This window comes from Pseudochaenichthys georgianus, chromosome 24 (assembly GCF_902827115.2).
Source record: "Pseudochaenichthys georgianus chromosome 24, fPseGeo1.2, whole genome shotgun sequence".
Classification (NCBI taxonomy): domain Eukaryota; kingdom Metazoa; phylum Chordata; class Actinopteri; order Perciformes; family Channichthyidae; genus Pseudochaenichthys; species Pseudochaenichthys georgianus.
This window is the reverse complement of record NC_047526.1, coordinates 2,002,812-2,023,410: the sequence shown is the minus strand read 5'-3', so window position 1 is coordinate 2,023,410 and position 20,599 is coordinate 2,002,812. Positions and strand designations below refer to the sequence as shown.

At 42.3% G+C, this 20,599-nt stretch overlaps 1 protein-coding gene across 1 annotated transcript; it reads left to right on the top strand.

Moving 5' to 3' along the window:
- Positions 1–1,027: 1,027 nt before the first annotated feature.
- amd1 (adenosylmethionine decarboxylase 1) lies at positions 1,028–20,159 on the top strand. Its single transcript, XM_034075838.1, has 9 exons — positions 1,028–1,342; positions 14,915–15,001; positions 15,978–16,104; positions 16,212–16,314; positions 16,464–16,506; positions 16,774–16,918; positions 17,047–17,139; positions 17,218–17,373; positions 17,458–20,159. The coding sequence occupies exons 1-9, from the start codon at positions 1,230–1,232 to the stop codon at positions 17,599–17,601; spliced, it is 1,011 nt and encodes a 336-aa protein (XP_033931729.1). The 5' UTR covers positions 1,028–1,229; the 3' UTR covers positions 17,602–20,159.
- Positions 20,160–20,599: the final 440 nt, after the last annotated feature.

Here is a 20,599-nt window from a genome sequence, read left to right as displayed (position 1 = left end):
ATAAATACGTCTTCATTTACAATAAAATAAATATTAATTATTACATGCATTAATTATATAATCTGGTTTTATATAATTCCCCCATTATTTCCTTGTTTGGGATTTTGGTCTGCTCCGCCTAATGTTCACTGGTTTGTTGACGTTTCTAATTGTCGCACAGGGATCCCTGGGAACGGTAGTTCTTTAGAGCAGGCACCGTGGTTTACCAGCTCGTAAACGGGGGGAAAGGAAACTACAAATCGCGTTTCTCGCTGCGGTGTGTTGCTCTTTGCAGAGCCCACTCACTCATGAAATGCTGTTCGGATTTCATGGTGGACAAACAGGGCTGCTCATTTAAAGTACTATACTTTATAGTCTTAATACTTAGTACAAAATACGTTTAGGATCCCTGAATGTTAACGGCATCATTTAATAATACATATACCAACTTGTATCAAGATAATACAACAAATACATTAAAAAATATAATCAAATTATCTGAAATGTTGTTTTGTAAAAATGGACACTAAATTGCTAACACCCTATTGGCACCTCATTTAATAATTGTATGTGTTGTCCTCATTGTCATGCATGGTCATTATCAAAGCAGGGTCTAACATAATTTATTTTTGGTTGCTTAAAAACGTATGCAATGGTTTTATATCTTTCTGATAAAAGGCACATTGACCTATTTTCTTCAAACTGCAATCGGCTTTACATACACATTTTTACAACACATATTCATGTTCAATGTGTAGACATATTTCATGTATTAAACCACTACATTATATATGTATTTACTTCATCATGGATTACTATTATTTATTTGTACTCTACTTATATTTGTGAAGGGCTATGGCCACTCGGAGGAGGCTATAAACACAATATAACGTCACGTGAGGAAACCCCTGTTCTTTTCGATGAGTGATTGGAACCTAAACCTATCATATTAACACAAACCAGAGCACGGAAATCTGATTGGAGTACTGCAAAAATGACGTCAGAGTGTCAGGCAGATAAATTCACCGCGCCGTCTCCATTCAGTGCTTTACACAGTATGGCCGGCGATATTAGCTAGCACTCGCTAACGGTATTCTCTGAAAAAGGGAAGACGGTAACTCAAGAAAATCAACACCTGGATTGTTTAAAGGACTGTACCTCAATAAATTATAACGGACCGAGGAAGGATTAACCAAGTTGTAAACGTTACAACCGAAGTTTAATATTTGTTGTTGGGTGTCGGTTGTCTCATGATGGAGGATAACGGTGCACATTTCTTCGAGGGGACTGAGAAGCTGTTGGAAGTGTGGTTCTCTCGGCAGGATGAGAGCAAAGGAACCGGCGACCTCCGTACCATCCCAAGGTTTGTGTCAGTCCGTAGCAGAGGCAGCATACAGCTGAAGCGTAGGCTGAGACACCGGCCACATGCTTGGCTTCACTCCTACAGTCCGTTGTTGACATGTAACCAATTTAACCTGATAAGATTTAGTTTCCCCGAGGTGATTACTTAACTGTACTCATTAGTTAATCCTCAATTCGCTGAATTTACAATAACGGGACCATATTGAGACACCAGAGCATAGCACCAGGGAACAGCTAACACCGTCACTGGAAAATGGCCACCTCCCCCTTTAATAGCGATTTCTAAGCTGAGTCATTCATTCTTCACCGAGGAATTATTGACAGTTATTTGCAATTAATCGATATCATGATGATGAGCCTGTTATAGTGAGCGAGCGACGGATTAACTGGTATATATTTTAAGGTTCGTCTTGGCAGAGTTGGCACCTCGTTTAGAGCTAACAGCTAGCTCTCTCTAGCTAGTTCTCAGCCTCGATGTGCTGCTCACTCCTGAGACTGCTTCTTGTCACGAGGCCCTGCTTTCACACGCTTTATTTAACAGTTTACCTTGCTAAACAACATTAGGCGGGCTGGATGCTTTTTACCCCCTGTCATTACGCACGTGTATTATTGCCCCCTCAGTGTTGTTGGGACATCGTTTGATTACGAGAGTGCTACCATATACTAGATACTTGTTTTATATAGCACATCGGATTTCATTTGAGTTTGTTTTTCTGTAAATGGCGAGGTTATTTTTTCTGCGTCATTGAACAATGACTAAGCCCCCCCCCCCCTCTTTGAGTAGGCTATGTCAAGCATGTAGTCGCTGTCTTCAATGCGTGCTGCGTCCTCGGTGCAGCGATACTGGCCCACGACAGGGCACTTAGCCACAGATCATTTAAATGTGAGCTGGATCCCAAACTGCTCCCATCACAAAGTACAACACTATGCTGCCCGGGACCCTGAGTCAGCAGAGGGTCTCGTCTGTCTGGATCCCAGGACTGGGGCTTGTATGATAGGGTTTAGAACACTCACTGCTTGGCAGCTTTTAGACCTACTGCATGCTGTCCCTGCTCCGGTCACGTTTCCAGACATGTAGGCACTCTCCTCCCTGTTCCTCTGATTGGTTACTGGCAGAGGGGAGTAAGTCCTCCATGTGCAAGTCATGAGCAAGTCTCAAGTCTTGACCTACAAGTATCAAGCAAGTCCCAAGTCACTGTGGTGAGAGTCAAGCAAATCAAGTCATTGCTCAGATCAAGCAAGTCAAGTCATACAACATTCTGATGAATTAGCCCAGTTTCCGCATTTGTCTTTTAGACAGTGGTTATGAAAATGGATTCAACCTACACTATGATCTTCATTACATACACAGTTAATCATTTGAAATCTAATTTAGACCGATGACAATCATATTAGATTAATATTAAGTCATATGACTCGAGTCCCCACCTCTGGTTACTGGGTATCCCGTCTGTGATTTGCTTAGAGGCTCTTTGCATTCAATGGAAAGAGAAAAGAATGTGAAATCTTGACCTCCATTTGTTACTATGTCTCGAACACTGAGAAGCTAAAGTAAATTAAGTTTGTCCAGGACGCCTGTTGTAGTTCGGTGTGAGAGCAGAGCAGCAGCAGGGGAATTCAGTGTACACACAATCATTTATGATGACAGCTGGTAAGAAATGATCACCTTGAGCACATCCTCTTTTCCTGGTTTACAAAACATCTCCTCTAAATTATATATTAATCTGAAGTAGAATTCATCGTCCTCAAACTCCGTTCTTGCAGTACAGTAATACTAAGTGAACAGCCTGTTTATTATTTTACTCAGTCTGCAAATTATGAGTGTTTTGTAGTCATTAACCAGATCACAGAGGTCAGTTTAAGACAAGTGTGTGGCCGTCGGGTGAATGAGGACTGGCATTTATTTACAGCCAGGGGGCAGATTAACGGCTCAGTGGGACACTGTCAGTGGATCAGGCTCACTGGAAGTCAGCCAATGTCCAAATAAGTCCACAAGGGCATCTGATTCACAAATGTGGAGCTCGCTCACATTACCGCGCTGCCCTTCCTCAGGCTCTACAGCACCGTAGTCTGCTGCTAGTGATTGACAAACAACTACCCCTGAGGATATTTAATGTCATCACACTCCTTTACAGTCTGCAGTAGGGCTGCTCGATTATGGCAACAATCATAATCTCGATTATTTGGGTCAATAATTGATATCACGATATTAAAATCGATTATCCATTTACTTTGAAAACATCCATTTATTGAAAAAAAATTGAACAGTATGTTTTTAACAGTTGATTACCCTGAACTTTAAAGGTGGGGTAGGTAAGTTTGAGATACACTTTTTGTTATATTCCATGGAATGCTCTTAAGATATTCATTGCTATCGGGATGTTAGTGCTTTGACAAAAAATCCATTAAAATATCATCTGTGGAAGCTGTAGTTCTGTAAAAAGCACGACCAATCACCTGAGCCGGCTAAAGTAACTGGACGGCCTACCTGCCGGTCAGCCTTCCATCTGTGCACAACCTTACCTCGTGCCCTCATTGGTCATGTGCGCGTTCCTGTGTGTTGGAGGAGGGGCTCTGTGAGGAAGTGGCAGATTTTTTCCGGCTGTGTATTTTCAAATTCTAGCGCACTCGAGCTGGTTTCTCCAAAATGGCCGACCCCACCTTTTAGTATAATTCAACTGAAAAACCAAAACATTACGTTGTTTTCGTAATCGCTGCAAGCCAAAATCGTAATGGCGATTAAAATATGATTAATTGAGCAGCCCTAGTCTGCAGCCAAGTGTTTGTCAGTACACCTTGATCTACTGATTTGATTTTACTTCACCAGAGATGGTTTAGGAGGGTAGTGCAGGGCTGCCAACCTTTGAGTTCAGCTAGGAGCGAGATTTTTTTTTTGGTGGGGGGGGGGGGGGTGTACAGTGTTGCAAATGTATTGAACATTAAAAAAATTATTTGGTACGGGCCCCGAACCGTACCGAACGAATATAACGTAAAAATTGAGAACGTGAACAACTTTTTGGAAGTAATCTCAGGTGCTGCGTCGCAGCGTTCAGTGTAATTTGCTCACATTGGGTTCAACGGGTCATAGAGCGACCAAGTCATTTCATTGGACGAGAGGCATACTAAGAGAGCAGGGGCCTCATTTATAACGCCTTGCGTAGGATTCACGTGGGAAGGTTGCTAACGTAGTAGAAATCCAAAAAATAGGTACAGAAATGTTCCGATTCACCAAACATTGCATACCGGCGAGGAAAGTGCGTACGGCACTTCCTAGGCCCGTTTCCCTTTTATAAATCACAATCGACTCAAATGCGGTGCAGCTTTTGCAGGCTTCACGTAACGCCCAGATGTGCCTATAAATAGTCAAAGAAACGCCCATTCATTCATTCTGACTGACTGCATGAAGAAGATCGCAGGAAATGACGACAGAACAGCTAAAAAAGACATCTCACACCGTGTCAGATTCTGGTTATTTTGGGGAGGTCGAGATAAATCATATTGTTTGGTGGATGCCGTTTGAACCAGAGTAGCAGCATGGAGGTCGGATCGTCACCAAAATAAATAAATAAGTGGTCCGAAAAAGGTTAATGACAAAAACAATACACATGGCCTTCCTCAGGCAGTGTGTTTGTGCCGGGGACAGGAGACCCCCCTTGATGAGAGACTGTAAGAAATGATCTGGGAATCCCTCCGGAGTGGAGTCATGACGACTGGATCTGAATTATGTTTTTGGTGGTTTGTGTCCCAGCTGTCGATCAGCTGGGCGCAGCGTCTCCGCTGCAGCCTGTGCATCTCAACACCCCCCCCCCCCGCAGCAACTCCACCAGTTAAAGGAAATACAACTAGCCTATGTGTTGTGTTATATTAGCTGTACAATTGACCACATATGGTGTTTTTAGCTTCCATACCTCCTGTGTTTTACGAGCGACTTATCAAGTCTTGGCAAACGACATAAAACACGATTAAACATGGTAGTATATAAAACCATGCTCGTACAACCTATAGAAATGCAAACCGCATCATTTATGAGAAAACATTTCATAACATATTCGAGGTGGTTTTAAAAAACATCCGTATTTATTTATTTCTCCAAGTTATGTTTTTGTGTGCACTGAGGAGTCTCAAACAGGCGTTTGTTTAATCATTTTAAGATTGGCTTTAATCAATGTTTGAAAATGAATTCTTCATATGATAAATGAGAGGTAACATTTTATTTATGGTATTATTTCCACATATTTCTCTCCATTCTTCCTTCTGCCAACGGTGTCGCAGTTTCTCGTCTCTCCCGTTGTTGTGCTTAGTGCGTACGCATGGGTTAGAGTTTGCGTGGAGGACCGCACGTTTTCCCGTCAAGTTAGTATTTTATAAATCGCAAACATTGTTTGAGCGTATATCCCGTTATAAATGAGGCCCCTGGTCACAGGGATGCGTTCAAATGTAGTCAGTAATTTGAGGAAATGGCGAACGCAGATAAAGTTGAGCTCGAAAATCCTCCAGCATCATTGAAGTCTCCGGTTTGGGAACATTTTGGTTTCGCAGTTACGTACAAAGACAGGTGGACAGAACCAAAGCTGTCAATTTTCAACTAACATTGGTTACGTGGCTGGCAATACATCAAACTTGCACACTCATTTGAAAAGGCATCACCCGAACGTGAATATCACCGGTACCAAAAGACTGAAGTGAAAACCCAACTCCCGCTAGCATGTAAGCCTCCACCACTCGCAGAAAGTTCAGACCGAGCCAAAGCTATAACAAACGCCAAATATCCTTATGTTGCCATGGTAGCAAAGCGCTACCTGGCTGTATCTGCTACCTCTGTCCCTAGAGAGAGGGTGTTCTCCACAGCAGGAGACATTGCTAGTGCCAGCAGATCTGCCCTTTCAGCAAGCAATGTGGACAAGTTCATCTTTCTTTAAAAAAACATGAAAATACAATGACAAGCAAGTCATTATGTCTAACTGGCTGTTTAGGTGCTAGTACAGTACAGTTCAAATACAGATTATTTCAGTTCATTGAAAAGCTGCACCTTAATGTTTATTTTGTATTTATTTGAGTGAATACATTATTCACAGTTTAATAATAATTAAAAAACATATATATTTTTTATGTTTTTCTGCCGAACCGTGACCTAAAAACCGAAGTACGTAACGAACCGAAATGTTTGTGAACAGTTACACCCCTAATGGATACATCTCTCAGCACCCATTTGAAACAGAACTGTAAACTGATTTTCTTTTTCTTTATGGATATTTTACAAATCACTCTCCTTCTAAACTGTATTCTTGTTTTACTGTCTTATAGTATTTCATAACTGTTTTTCCTTTATTCTCTTATTGTTTTATAACCATAATGATCATATGAAGGTGTGCCTCGGAAATAATTGTTTACATAAATCGTGTCCAAACCGTTTGAAACCCAATGAGATAACTTAGACTACAGTTAACTATCTAAACACTCAAGAGTCCTTTAGCTCACCTGAGCCTCTCAGTCTGACAGGAGAGGACTTTCCCTTCACCTTGTTGTAGAAACACAGGGCTCGACATTAACGATGGCCCGGGGCCATCTAGTATTTAGCTCGGGCAATGAAACCTCACCTGCTGGTTGCCCGATCGGGCAATCTATTATGCCAGTATCATGCAGCTCGCGGATCCAGTAATGAGTGACCCGACAGTGAAACTAAACATATCTATAACTAGTTTAGGTAGTTTGAGAGGTAATTAAAATAGCTACGTGTGATATTCTAACCTGAAGTGTGTGTTTTTGTTCCGCTCACCGCTGCATGTGATGCAGAGCTGCGTGTCGAGTCTCGACTCGTCAGCAGCAGCTGATCTCTCTCTCGTCAGATTAGACTTTACTCGCGTTTGTCCATATCGATCAGATCCAGCTAGTTCTAGCTAATGATAGGACTACCTGCTTATTAAAAGACACCTAAACAATCTGTCGCTATGCAACTGGATGAGGCCACAAAGTATAGCGCAGCATTATGCATTTGTTTACATGCCCACCGGAACCCCGAGGCATTACCAACAGATCAACGCACAATCAACCCACACAGGACATCTCTTTCTCCACATGAAGTGTTAGACATTAGAATTGACTATTCTTGTCTGTCACACACTCTTCTTGTCTGTCACATAAGTGGCGCAACTGAAGCGGTATTATTTTTGACGGACATTTAGATTTTCCGGCTAACGGGAACTCTGACGTCGCCATTTTGTGTGCTTCGCGGATGCGCGCGGCTCGTCTCGACTGCTGCTCGGTCAGCTTCCAGATGAGGAGGCATTCGTTCGACCAACTTACAGTAGATAACATTACAAACATTTTTAACAGGGGCCATAATAGTGTAAATGTTTGTTTTGGCAGTTATAACTGAATGTAATGTTTTCTACTGTTTCCATCTGGGAAGGCATTTGCCTTCATCAGATGGAAAGTGTCTTGACTAGTGGTGCACGATAATTATCGGCCCGATTTATTATCGGTCCGATATTAGGAATTATGACATCATCCCGATAAACCCGATAAGAGTATTAATAGCCCCGATAATATAAAATATATTTTTTGGGTCAAAAAAAATCCTGCGGGTTGGGTGGATTGGGATGAGGGGCGCTTGTTTTTCCCTCGGCTCCTCCCGTTTTGCCAGTACTGTGGTATTAGTGGTTTAGGAAGAGGGGAGTTTTTCACAAATCCAAATCCGTGAAGCCAGGACAGTAAACAAACATGTCGTCGGTGGTATGGGACTATTTCAAAGTTTCAAAGTTAGATAGTTCGCTTGCTATTTGTATTAACAAATGCAATGCAGAAGTTCCACGAGGAGGGAAAAAGGCAACGAGCTATAATACTTCCAACCTGATCAGTCACCTGAAACATCGCCATGGCTACGATGGTGTGTTAAAAGCGTACGAAGACGCCTGCGCGGCTAAACTAGCAGCTAATCCAAAGCCAGCTGCAAAGGCACCGGGGCTTTTACCTATCGACTAGGCTTTTGAAAAAGGCAAGAAGTTTGCCAGATTTGTTTGGGAAAATAAATATGATCACTTTGAAGAGTCAAAACTGTTCTTGGCTTTGTTTTGTTCATAGTAGTAATGCTCATGTCATTTGCTCACTACTAGTCTTTTTTTTTTAATATATATATATATTATATTGGTATCAGTCTTGAGAAGCAGGAAGTTATCGGTATCGGTTTCAAAAAACCAATATCGTGCATCCCTAGTCTTGACCAACATCTTAATTGTTTCTTATAGCTATGCAAGCGAGCAAACACAAACAAGAACAAACAAACAAGTGAAATGAAGAATAAACTTGAAATTGTACAATATAATATTGTGGTGGTTCATCTTATAATTCAGTCTAGAGAATGCACCAGACAGCATCTAAGACCTGCACAATGTCACAAATCTAAATGTTCTAGGGGGAGCTCCCCAAACCCTTCGTGCGTCATTTCGTCAGCGTGCATTTTTCAGGGCAATCTCCATTGGGCTCAGGGCCATCTGTAGATTAGCTTAGACGGCCCACAGGGCCATCTCCCAAAATCCATAATGTCATGCACTGAAACAGCTTCTTATATCCGTTAGCGCAGCTAGCTAACCAGATGCTAACAACAACAATGCCAGGTACCGCTGCGCTCTCTCGCTCGGAGCGGCGTTAAGGTGCAATCCGGCGCAGTGCAGGCATATTGTCATAACGTCTCGAACCCTGGTGGAGAGTCGATCAAACCGGCCCACACCTGTCACCTGTAAAACATGAACAACAGGGTGTCGCTGTCCAGTGCTACAGACCGCGGGTGTCAGGTGACGCAAACTGGAAGTTTCATTTCGTAGCCCGCTCGGTTTGCTGTTCCTTCACTTTATTTTTATATTCATATACATTTATTTTGGACGAAAACTTGGCGTGAGGAAAGGCATGTGAGTGCGTAAGATATGTGTTAGTTGCGTGACACTCACGCTCAATGCATGAGGGTTGGCAGCCCTGGGGTAGTGGCAGGTTAAATCCATCACGGGAGAAGAGTGAACACGGATTATGATTCTTCACACTATATTCACTAAAGTAAACATCGGGCCCATTCCTCACGAGCCACATTTCCGACACTAAAATGCATTTGAGAAAATACATTTATTTGTCCATCTCAACTAACTGATATTCATTTTGCTTAATATGTTTAGCTGTGTAAATATGTAATGTGCCTAGTGCTGCGTACCGGTACGCCGAACCGGTACTGGACTTGTAAAAAGTTTCGGTTCAAGTCCGGTTAAAACCGGAACGTCGGGAACCGGTACTTGGACTCGCAAAAAAACTAGCACTATATTCTGGTGTCTGTGGTTATTTAAACATTCCCTGATAAACGTTATTCAGCGTCAATAAATGAGTGCTCATCCCAGTGTGCTCAGTGTACAACATCACATGTCCTTTCACCTTCGATTCACGGTTTGAAAACGTAGCATTTCACCACATGCTAACTGGAAGTGACGAATTTTCAGAATAAAAGTATTAAGTTAATAGTGTGAACTTCTGGTTTTTTCAGAATAAAACTGTATTTAATTCAAAATTATGCCATATCAACATTGATTTTAATTTCTAACAGTATGTACATCACTATGTATGTACTGTATAATGTACACATGTAGAGTTGTAGAAAAGACATGGTGTACAGACAGTACAGTACACTCTGACTGTTCAGTCACTACAGTGTAGCCTATACTGTATAGTAGGTGTGTAACAGTGTAATGCGTATAGTCTACTCTACACTCTACCTTTCAGCAACGTTTTAGGGATTTAGGCTCAGTCAGCTCAGGGACTGTTTGGTTACTTTAGTTTGGGCAATGAAATGAATGTTTTAACTTTGTAGTAGTTCACTGTAGTTGCTGTCATAAGTAATTACTAATTTGTAGACTAAGTGGCACATTTGTACTTTGTAGAGAAATGTAGACACAAGTTAGATGGGAGCACAACAAACCTGACGAGTTTGAATTTGAGTTGATTATGAGTTAATTTTCAATTTATAATTAGCTCACAATAAGTTCACTTTAGTTACTCACACAACTTGACACAAGCCATGGGTTCAGGTCCGGACTTATAAGTCCGGACCTGAACCTGAATGTGAGTCCAGGTACGCAGCACTAAATGTGCCTAAATAAGATAATAATACTTCTCCAACTTAGAGGTGAATTCTATTTTATACTCTTGTCACGCCTGTAATGCGTTTTTAGTGATAGAGCATTTTCGATGTTACTGTCTCAGTTTTTTGAATTTTTGGGGATTTTTCAACTAAAGTAGCTTTCATGAATCTGTCCACTTGGTAACATTAGAGGCTTCTCAATACTCAAATTTCCCCTCCTCGACTCCCCTCCTCGACTCCCCTCCTCCATACTTAGACCCGCCCACAGGAGATGCGAGCGGAGGACCGAGGAGGGGAACCGAGGAGAGAGGAGGGGAAGCAGCAGACGTTTAAAGAAATGAGAACTCCTCTCCTCTGAGCGGTCATATTAAAGCGACGTCCGTTCATTATTACGTGGCAACAGCTGCATCAGCTGTCGAGTGTTTTGTCATATTTTATAATCTCTGTTAGATCAGCTGAACATTGTTCCCCCACATATGTACTTTTAATTCATTGAGTGCGGTATAATGAGACAATACCAGGCTACAGATGCGGACACACACACAAATATATTTATATAAATATATGCAATTTAAAGTATGAGAGCACTCTCATAATAACGTAACACAATCAGAGACTGGATATATCCCCCCCCCCCTCTCTCTTGTCGCTGAAATGGGGAATTGAAATTACGGGCCAAAAGTTGTATTTGCAAGCATTAAAAGTAAGCAGAGGACACCAAACCAACTGAGACCTGTCTGTCCACCGCATCTGCGCACTGTACAACACACACCTACACACTGTACAACACGCACCGACACTGTACCACACACACCTACAGCTCCTAACGCATAATCAGGCTACAGCCGTTGTGTATTTTATTGTGAAGCACTAAATGGTCTTAGAAAAATATCGACTCTTTGTAGATATCTACTAAACTAAATCAAATAAAGAGAGTAGGTCTGTTATACTGAGTGATATATATTTTACACACTGCTCTGCTTTCTGCAGGGCCTCACAGCTGTTCTCACTGTAAACATCGCGTTGCGATGAGAGCAGTTTCTAAAATAATATCCAGGGGATGCATGCAGAGCTGTCATTGGCTGAGATAAGTCCGGCCGTGCGTCACTCCTCCACCGTTCCCGGAAATGCATCCGCGGAGGAGCCGTGGAGGAACCATCAGTGTATCCTCGGTTATAGCTCCTCCAGAGAGCCTCCTCGACGCTCGATCCTCGGTCCTCGGTGTGCATTTAGAGAAATGAGACGTCCTTCAAAATGGCGCGCTGAAATTCATTTCCGGGTCACTACTGGAGGACCGAGGAGTTGAGGAGGGGAAATTTGAGTATTGAGAAGCCTCTATTGTGTCACGATCTTTGGTTTGCAGAAACTCTTCCAGTGTTTTAATGTAGTCCTTTCCTGGAGGAACTGTGTTGGTGCTGAGAGACCAGAAATAGCACGTGGTGTACATTTCACACTAAAACGGGAGCTGACCCAGATCTCCAGTAACGCTGTCCCTCTGGTATGAACCCGGGAAGATGACATGTTGCAACAGCGCTGGTTTTGCACTGAATAAAAGGCCTCGTGTTTTGTTATTCTCACCAGTTGCCATGGATGATCAGGGCTAAACAAAGTCATTTACAAAGAACTCACGACCCTAGGGTTTAGGCTTGTAAACACGTTCTGACTAGTAGAGGTCAAATGCTTGATTGGTTTGAATTTTGATCATTCCGACTCGGTTTCATTGTACTGAAGTTGGTGTAACTTTGTGAGTGGCTGGTAAACATGTTACCAGATACCCCCATGGTTCTGTAATGTTTTATTTGCGTCACACGTCAGGTGTTATCGTCTATGGGTATTGTGTATGCTAGCAGCAACACAGAGATAACAAAATGATACAAACATGGGCTATTAATGATTGGATGTAACGGAGTTATTTATTTTGTTAAAGTTTCAGCTATTCTGTTTACAATTATGTCATCAGATTATTTAATACGATTTGTTAAAACATTGTTGTTTCTTTTGATGTGAAATATTATTTATTTAATTTAAATAAAAAGCAATGTTAATTTTGTAAACAATTTGTTAAGTTAATTCAATAATATATGTATTTTTGAATCAAGTATTCATCTTTATTGTCTTCATTGTTAGTTTCCACATGCCTAAAACAACCTCAAGCTAAATCTAAAAGTTGCTAAATAAGAGCGTTTGAAAAAATGGTTCAAGGCAGAATAGTCCGAATAGTCGATTAATCGATTATCAAATGAGTCGTTTGTTGCAGCCCTAATATCATGCTAATGCCACATTCTGATATTTAGGTAAATGGTTGCTAATTGTGTGCTTTACCTCATCATGAGGTTCCAGGCTGAGGCTAAACGAGTATGAACCTGCTGGTAGGGCTGTGCAATTAATCGTATTTTAATTACGATTATGGCTTGCGAAGATTATGAAAACAGCATAATTGACAAAATACGATTATTTTGCTGGGTGCGCTTTCGCCCCGCCCTAAAAGCCCACTCGGCCACGAGTGACATGTGTTGTGAGTGTTCAGCGCGAGCGAAGACGTCAGAACAAGAGCAGCAACTCGTTAAAAAGAAAGGTACAACTATTTCCACTATTTGCAAGTACTTTGCCATTACATTTCACATCGCTAAAGATATGTGCCCAGTTAGCACTGTTAGCAACCAGGGCTTTAATAACGTGTCAACACGTTGGACAAGCGTTACGCGATGCCGTCTCGGTATTATTTCAGCAGGTCTGCGCTGCCTGCACTATGTGACACATGCCGTGGGGAAGTTGAGAGAGATGTGGCTTCAGCTGACTACTTTGCGACCACAACAGACCTATGGTCTAGCCCAGGGGTGCCCAACCAGTCGATCGCGAGATGTGTCTAAAAATAGAATAACAATATTCTGTTTTATGGTTAATGTCCTGAAACATAATCTTCCTGTGCCAGAATAATGCACTTGAACGCATCACAGCTTTGTGAAACCAGACCATGTCAACAGGCTGGTGTTTCTTGCAAAACATCTTTAAGAGATGGCATGAGCAGCATTTGCCATGGTGGCCTAAACATTTTTATTTGGTCTTAAATTGTAGTTCAACATGTATTTCCTGTTACTTCTGGACCATGACGGTTGGCCAGCCTTCAACGTTTAACTGAGTGGAATATGTTGAATATGTTTTACCAGCATGTTGGCTATATGTTAAGGAGTGTTCAGTATGTTGTGACAGTGCACTGCAACATATTTGATTTAATTTATTTTGGTCTAATTTATTTGTATTTATCATATTAATAATATATGTTTAGTATGGTTTTGGAAGTGCGCTCCAACATATTTGTTGATCTTGTTTATTGGTAAAATATTATTTGTTTTAAAGTTAAATAAATGGTCAATGAATAATCGTCAAAATAATCGTTATATCAATTATTGACCCAAATAATCGTGATTATGATTTTTGCCATAATCGCACAGCCCTACCTGCTGGAGCACGGCACGCTGTCATTGAGTCTTATGCAAATGTATTCAAATAATGTCTCAAGAGTTTTCAAATTGAATGACTCAAAATACTTTATAAATCCCAGGGGGGAATTAGGTTTTGTGACCGTTTCAACATATAGAATACAAATAAATAAATATTTATATAAACATAAGTTGAAGTGAAAATCAATTATTGTTACTTCGATAATTTCACTGGTGCTTCCCATCTTTTAAGAGGCTATACGAGTTATGGCAATGAAGCAGGACTTGAAGTGAGGATGTTAATAAGATATGTTAGTTGTGTCAGGTCCTAGATCACCTGGTTACCTGCCAAAGTTAATTTGTTTTATTTATTGTATTTTGATATCTGATGGAGTGAATACTCCAATACTGGGTTGGAGGTGGTCAGATCTGGCAATAATAATTGATTTAGCTACATGCAAAGATGTCCTCTAGTAGCCAAGTGTAAAACAAATATGTGATATTTAGCTCCCTCACCCGAGATTTTTGCAATTTCCTCTCAGTCATTGGTTTTCCTATATCGTTATAACGCGATGGAGCGAGCAGCCCTTGAACGAACCCTAAGGCCTCCCTGCGCGTCTTCTCTTCCCCGGGTAGATGAAGAGTTACCCAGTAAGCGATGACATGAGTCTGCCTGTTCTTGAAGCACACCCGTCTAACAGGTTCCCAGAGAGGCTGTCTGTCTCGGGGGGGGGGGGGGGGGCTATGCTAGGTTGGTACATTCTGGTGCCTTTGGCTGTGTTGTCTTATACATAATACCAGGAACAGACCCTCCCTCCTCCCTCTTCCTGTAGCAGGCCATGGCTGTAGAGGAGGGGGTGCTTTCCTTATTAAAACATAGGGTCAGCACTAGCCTGGTAACTGTTGAGTGAGGGGGACCGTAGTGGGGTTCACTTCTACATTGGACTCCAGTTGATACAATCTGATAAATGTATGGCAATAACTGCTAACTGTTGCTTTTCTGCTTTCTGTTTTCTAGGTTTGAGTGGGACAAACTTTTGGAGACTGTGCATTGTTTGATCATAAGTGTGACAAAGTCTGACAAGCAGGAAGCTTATATACTCAGGTGAGTGCAGCTCTTGACCCGGTCCTGCTCCCGTCAGGAGGCAGGCCGGATTAGACAGCGGTCATCTGTAAAGCGCTTTCCACTGACGCTGCAGTCCGAGCTTCACACGCGGCTTCGAGTCCTAGAGGTGTGAGCGGTGTAGATCATGAAGGAAACCCTGCTGTAGCCCGTGTAAAGATGCTGCCCTCAGTTATCAGCGGCACCGCAGGGTTCTGCAGACTTTCCAAGAATCAAACAAATCTGATATGTTATGTATCCCAAGTTGGTACATGATTTTGTCACAGCAGCATTTTACAGTCAATCTACAAGATTTACATAAAACATAGAATGAAATAAAGATAAATGTACATTTAAAAAAATATACATATTCTCAGTAACAACAAATCCTATTTTCGGAGGTGTATCTAAACTTTATAAATTATACAGAATAAAATGGACTATACTTTCTAAAATACCCAATTAATCTGGCAGGTAAAAGCAATTGTCATGGCACCCAGGAAGTGATTTAATAACTGCAGTATGACATTCTAATACAGACTGCAGGCAGATGGCGCATAACCAAGTATTTGCAAATATAAATTATTTTATCATTTCTTTTAACCTACTTTGATATCTCCAAACGGTTTGAGAAGTTGCTCCTGTGTACCTGCCCTATAATTACTGCTGCCATGTCTGGGGGAGTTGAACTAGTTTACTCTGTCAACTGACCCAATATAGTCAGAGTAAAGTATTGTATTAGTGACATGTGTTTATCATGTAGTTGATATTGTAATGTCGATAAAAAAATGAAAGCGAATGTAATCTTGTGAAGTAAGCACTGTGTCTGATAATTTAAGTTGCAGATTTAGCAGTCTTGGATTAGACTGTTCTGCAGGCTGGTGGACCAGTACGCTGGTCCACCACAGTGTGAGTGAAACCAGAACCCCACGGATCACTTGTGTAATAAACAAAACAATGCTCTGCTTTTCCTCCACAGTGAGAGTAGCATGTTTGTCTCCAAGAGACGTTTCATTTTGAAAACGTGCGGAACCACCCTCTTACTGCAAGCACTGGTGCCTCTGCTGGAACTCGCCAGGGAGTACTGCGGGTTTGATGCCATCGAGGTAGGACGCGCAGCTTTCTCAGACACAACAAAGGATGTAACTCCTGAAGCTCTTCCCTAATGCCTGGAGCCTTTTTGTATTTTCATATTGTTCTATACTTTTTGCAGAACTTCTTCTACTCCCGTAAGAACTTTATGAAGCCAACCCATCAAGAGTTCCCTCATCGGAACTTCCAGGAGGAAGTGGACTTTCTTAGCCAGATTTTCCCAAGTAGGTAACATTTAAGGATCTTAGCACTGGCCTCTTTTTTTGTGTCCCATTTTCCCCTTTTAAATATCCTCTGAAACCAAATGATACGACACCTTGATCTGTGCAAAGGAAATGTGAAGAAGTTGCCTTGTGCTCTCTGCCTCTTCCAGACGGTGCAGCCTACTGCATGGGACGTTTGAACTCTGACTGCTGGTGAGCATTTCTGCTTGGAACTCATCTATTGTCCATTGTTGCACATCGGTGCCTGTTTAGCTTGAGATTGGTACTGAATGTGCGCTCCACTGACGATCCCTGAAAGATCTTATAGGAACTACTAGAGATTAAAATGGTGTTTCAGCCACAGCAAGGTATTACTTGATGACAATTGGATGTTAGCACGGATGATGGTGGCATCTCGTAGAAGTATAAAATGGCTGCTTCGTTGACACATGTAATGAGCTCTCCCTGCCCGTGACACAGGTACCTGTTTACCCTGGACTTACCAGAGTACTGGGAGAACAAGCTTGCTGATCAGACGCTGGAAGTTCTGATGAGTGACCTCGATCCAGCCATTATGGACCAGTTCTATATGAAAGATGATGTTTCTGCAAGTGATGTCACTCGTGTAAGTGCCCTCTTGATATCCCACGTGTTGATTTGAGCCACCAGTGTCTGGGTGGTTCAGAGCGGCTGAGCTGAGCTGGGTCAGTGATGCTTTACCTGGTGTTGACGTAGTTCTGTGCTTTGTTGCAGATGAGTGGAATTCGTGACCTGATACCAGGTTCTGTGATTGACGCCACAATGTTCAACCCTTGTGGATACTCAATGAATGGAATGAAGACTGATGTGAGTGTCTCTTTCTGATTGGCCTACTCTCTGGTGCTCAACATGGGAGTAATATGGCTCTATTCTTGTCCTCTCTAGGGAGCATACTGGACCATCCACATCACCCCGGAGCCAGAGTTCTCCTACGTCAGCTTTGAAACCAATCTCTCCCAGACATCGTACGATGATCTAATCAGTAAGGTGCTGGATGTGTTCAAGCCAGGGAAGTTCGTGACCACGCTTTTTGTCAATCAGGTAGGTATAAATAAGAGCGCGCTTCATTCAGAGGCATCTGAAATGGACTTGTCACTGAGTTTGTTTCTCCTGGTTTCCCCGCAGAGCTCCAAATGTCGCAGTGTCTTTTCTCCGGCGCAGAAGGTGGAGGGCTACAAGCGCCTCGACCGCCAGCTGGCTCAATTCAACGATTACAATTTTGTTTTCACCAGCTACGCCAAGAGCCGCGGGCAGAGCCAGCAGAGCTGAGGGTTGAGGATGAAGAAGCGTAAAAAAAAAGGCGGTTGCGTGGGGCGCCCCCCCTGCGGCTGTCTTCATCCCCCAGTAGAGAGCTTGTCCTCCTCCTCCCCCCTTTTCCGCTCCCCCCCCTTCTGCTGCTGTCGTGGTTCAGGATCTCTGGGTGCTGACGCGGTGGCAGGCCCTAGTTTAACCTCCAATTTAACCTCCAATTTGAGTTGTTTGCATTGTTGTACCTGTGACTTAGATCTCTTGCATGAAAGCTCTTTTCTCTGTTTCGATATTCTAGCTCACTCTTGCTGTGATCTTGAAGTGCATGTAGAGGAATTAAACACGCTCTGTTTGGGGCCGTCCACCTGTGCCCTGTCCAACAGACCCTTCCTGAAGGTCTCCCCCCTCATACCCCACAGACAAGGCTTCCGCCCACACTAGGCCGGAGCCCTGACATGCTCAGACCTGTCTGCCTCTAAGCACCCTCCGCCTGTCCCTCCAACACGACCATAGCTCTCCACTTCACCTATAGGTATTTTTTAACTTTGAGTGCACTTTAAAAAGCCGTTTGCTTGTGGTACAAAAAAGAAGGCCAACCTTTAGTCTGAATGTATAAGTCATAGTGAGCTTTTGGCCATTTAATGGCTGTCTGATAGTCAGGACATATAAGAAGTCTTTCAAAACAAATGCCATATTTGCTGTTTTAATGTTGCAATATACGTCCAAGGGTTTGCGATTGGTCAACGTACTTCACCGAAGCTAAAGACTTCCTGCTTTGCTGGAATTTGAAGCATTCAGTAAATTGTGCTTCCCCCACCCTGACAATCACGTAGTCAGTGTTTCCCAAAGAAGACTGGGAACGTTATGAATAATTTAGACATCACATACACACTTTGTTTCATCCAGGGTTCTTTATTTACAGAATACTGTATCTAGAGGTAGCCTTTGGGTCTTAAACCTGCCCCTCCCCCCCTCCTCATATTCAGCACATTCACATGACATGTTGAAACTGAATGTAGCACAGCTGTGTAAAACAGGTTTGACAGGTCTTTTTGAATGTACACATCTAGAGAAAAGCCCGGACCGGGTTTGAGTGAAAGTACACACACACACACACACACACACGGATCATAATGCCGTGCTGCAGGTTAGGTCAGCTGGCCCCGGAGCCCTGACAGCTCTCAAAGGGAAATAATGAATTGGATACTTTTTGCTTAGTTGCCCAGCAAAGCATTTTTCTTTTTCCCACATAATATCCACCCTCTCTGTCTCTTTCCGCCCCATACAGAAATCTGTAAGCGCACAATAGAGGCCCACCAGTCTGAGCATGCCAGGGTGTTCCCGGATCATTCCACATTTAACCGCTGCATAAACTGCCTTTTTATTAATTGTGCCCAGACATTTTTTGCAGTGAATTGGTCGAAAACGTGTCTCCCCAGCAGTTTTTTTTTTTTGTTTTTGATCAATGCCCTTTGTTTGTTGAGGGGGGAAATCCTGTGATACTATGGTGCATGTGACTATAGTGGCGTGTTGCTTGACAGTGTAGCACAGCGCCACCTCTTCCTCCTCTTTGTCAGTAGGTGTGGGCTTCACCTTTTCTTATTTTACCAGCTGAAAGCATTTCCTCGTGTGTTAGGATAGGTGGTGTCAGGTCAACTTGTATTGTTCTTATGTTAAGTGCTGAATGCAGGTTAGGTTAGTGTTCTTAATTATGACTGGTCTTCTCCCCCTGCCGTTCTCTTCAGTGGTGTTCACAATGCTTCTCCTGCCAGAGAATGCAATTTGAGCTGGAGAAGACGAGCCCAGATCCTAACCTGCTTTCAGCTGCAATCCATCTGATCTTTGGGGGTTGTCTGGTGATTGCATCAGCAGACAACAGCAGTCATCTCGTGGACCCTCTGCCAGTTGGACCAGTTAATGTGAGGGCGAGCAGAGGGGTCGTCTCCTGGAATAGTTTCCCTCGGAGTTGTCCATCATGGCTTTTGAATTGGTTTCATTGTTTTGATGAGGACCAATCTCTGCTGTCTAATGACTGAGGTGATCTGCTATGATGTTCCGGGTCCTTTTATGAAGTCACATATTTAGGGATTTAGACTGTTCATAAGTACTGAAGCGGTTTAATGCTAACTGTTCTTGGATTAAGTACATTTTAGCCTTGTTGGTGTGGATCAGTATGCTATTGTTTTATTTTTTTATACAGTGAACTCAAAATGCATTTTTGCAGTTGAATGGTTATAGAATTTTCTACAAAAAATATTTTGTATTTTTGATGCGGACCAATCTTTTTTTTTTCTCTTCCCCTTTTGTCCAAATGTTTGTTTTTGTCGTGAAAGCAGTTTTTTCTGAAGTTATGGAGGAATAAACCATGATCTGTAATTTCCCCCTTCCTCTGAATCTCTCTGTAGAGGGGAGGGGGGGGTCCTCCACAGGGTCAGAGAGGGTGCAGTTGCAGGATGTACTGAAGGAGAAACTTGGCTGTTCTAATTCTTTCTTTTGCTTTTCTTTGGATGGTCAAGATGTGCTAAATATATCTGTGCTATGAGCTTGATGCTTCAATAAAAAAGAAACCTATCTGTGCACTTGCTGTGTTCCTTATTTGAAGCATTTTTATCCTGAGCTGTTAAAGCATTATTAGAGAAAGGATAGAGGAAGCTAACAATACAGCATCAAAGATGTCTGCACCATCTCATTTTGCAGTGCATAGTCACAAACAATAGACACACTGAAATATGCCAAATAGCATGTTGATACAAACTACTTGTATTATGAAATGTATATAATACAAACTTTTCTACTTTAACGTCCTGCATCAGGGTCAGTTCAGAAATGTTTCCACAGATTCAGTTTTGCACTTCCATAAAGTGGAGTGGGTTGGAGCTTCATTGTTTAAATATACATCAGGGATGCAAACTTGTCACCTTTCGGCGAAATTCGCAGTTTTGAATCCAAAATAGGTCGTTTGTGTGATTCATGTAGATCTGCAATAAAAATATTTTTGGGGTCTGGGACCCGGAGTAAT

Coding starts and splice junctions, on each gene's coding strand:
- amd1 (XM_034075838.1), top strand. CDS start 1,230: ATGATGGAGGATAACGGTGCACATTTCTTCGAGGGGACTGAGAAGCTG. Junction 16,315..16,463: donor TCTTAGCCAGATTTTCCCAA/GTAGGTAACATT, acceptor TGCCTCTTCCAG/ACGGTGCAGCCTACTGCATG. Junction 16,507..16,773: donor CGTTTGAACTCTGACTGCTG/GTGAGCATTTCT, acceptor CCCGTGACACAG/GTACCTGTTTACCCTGGACT.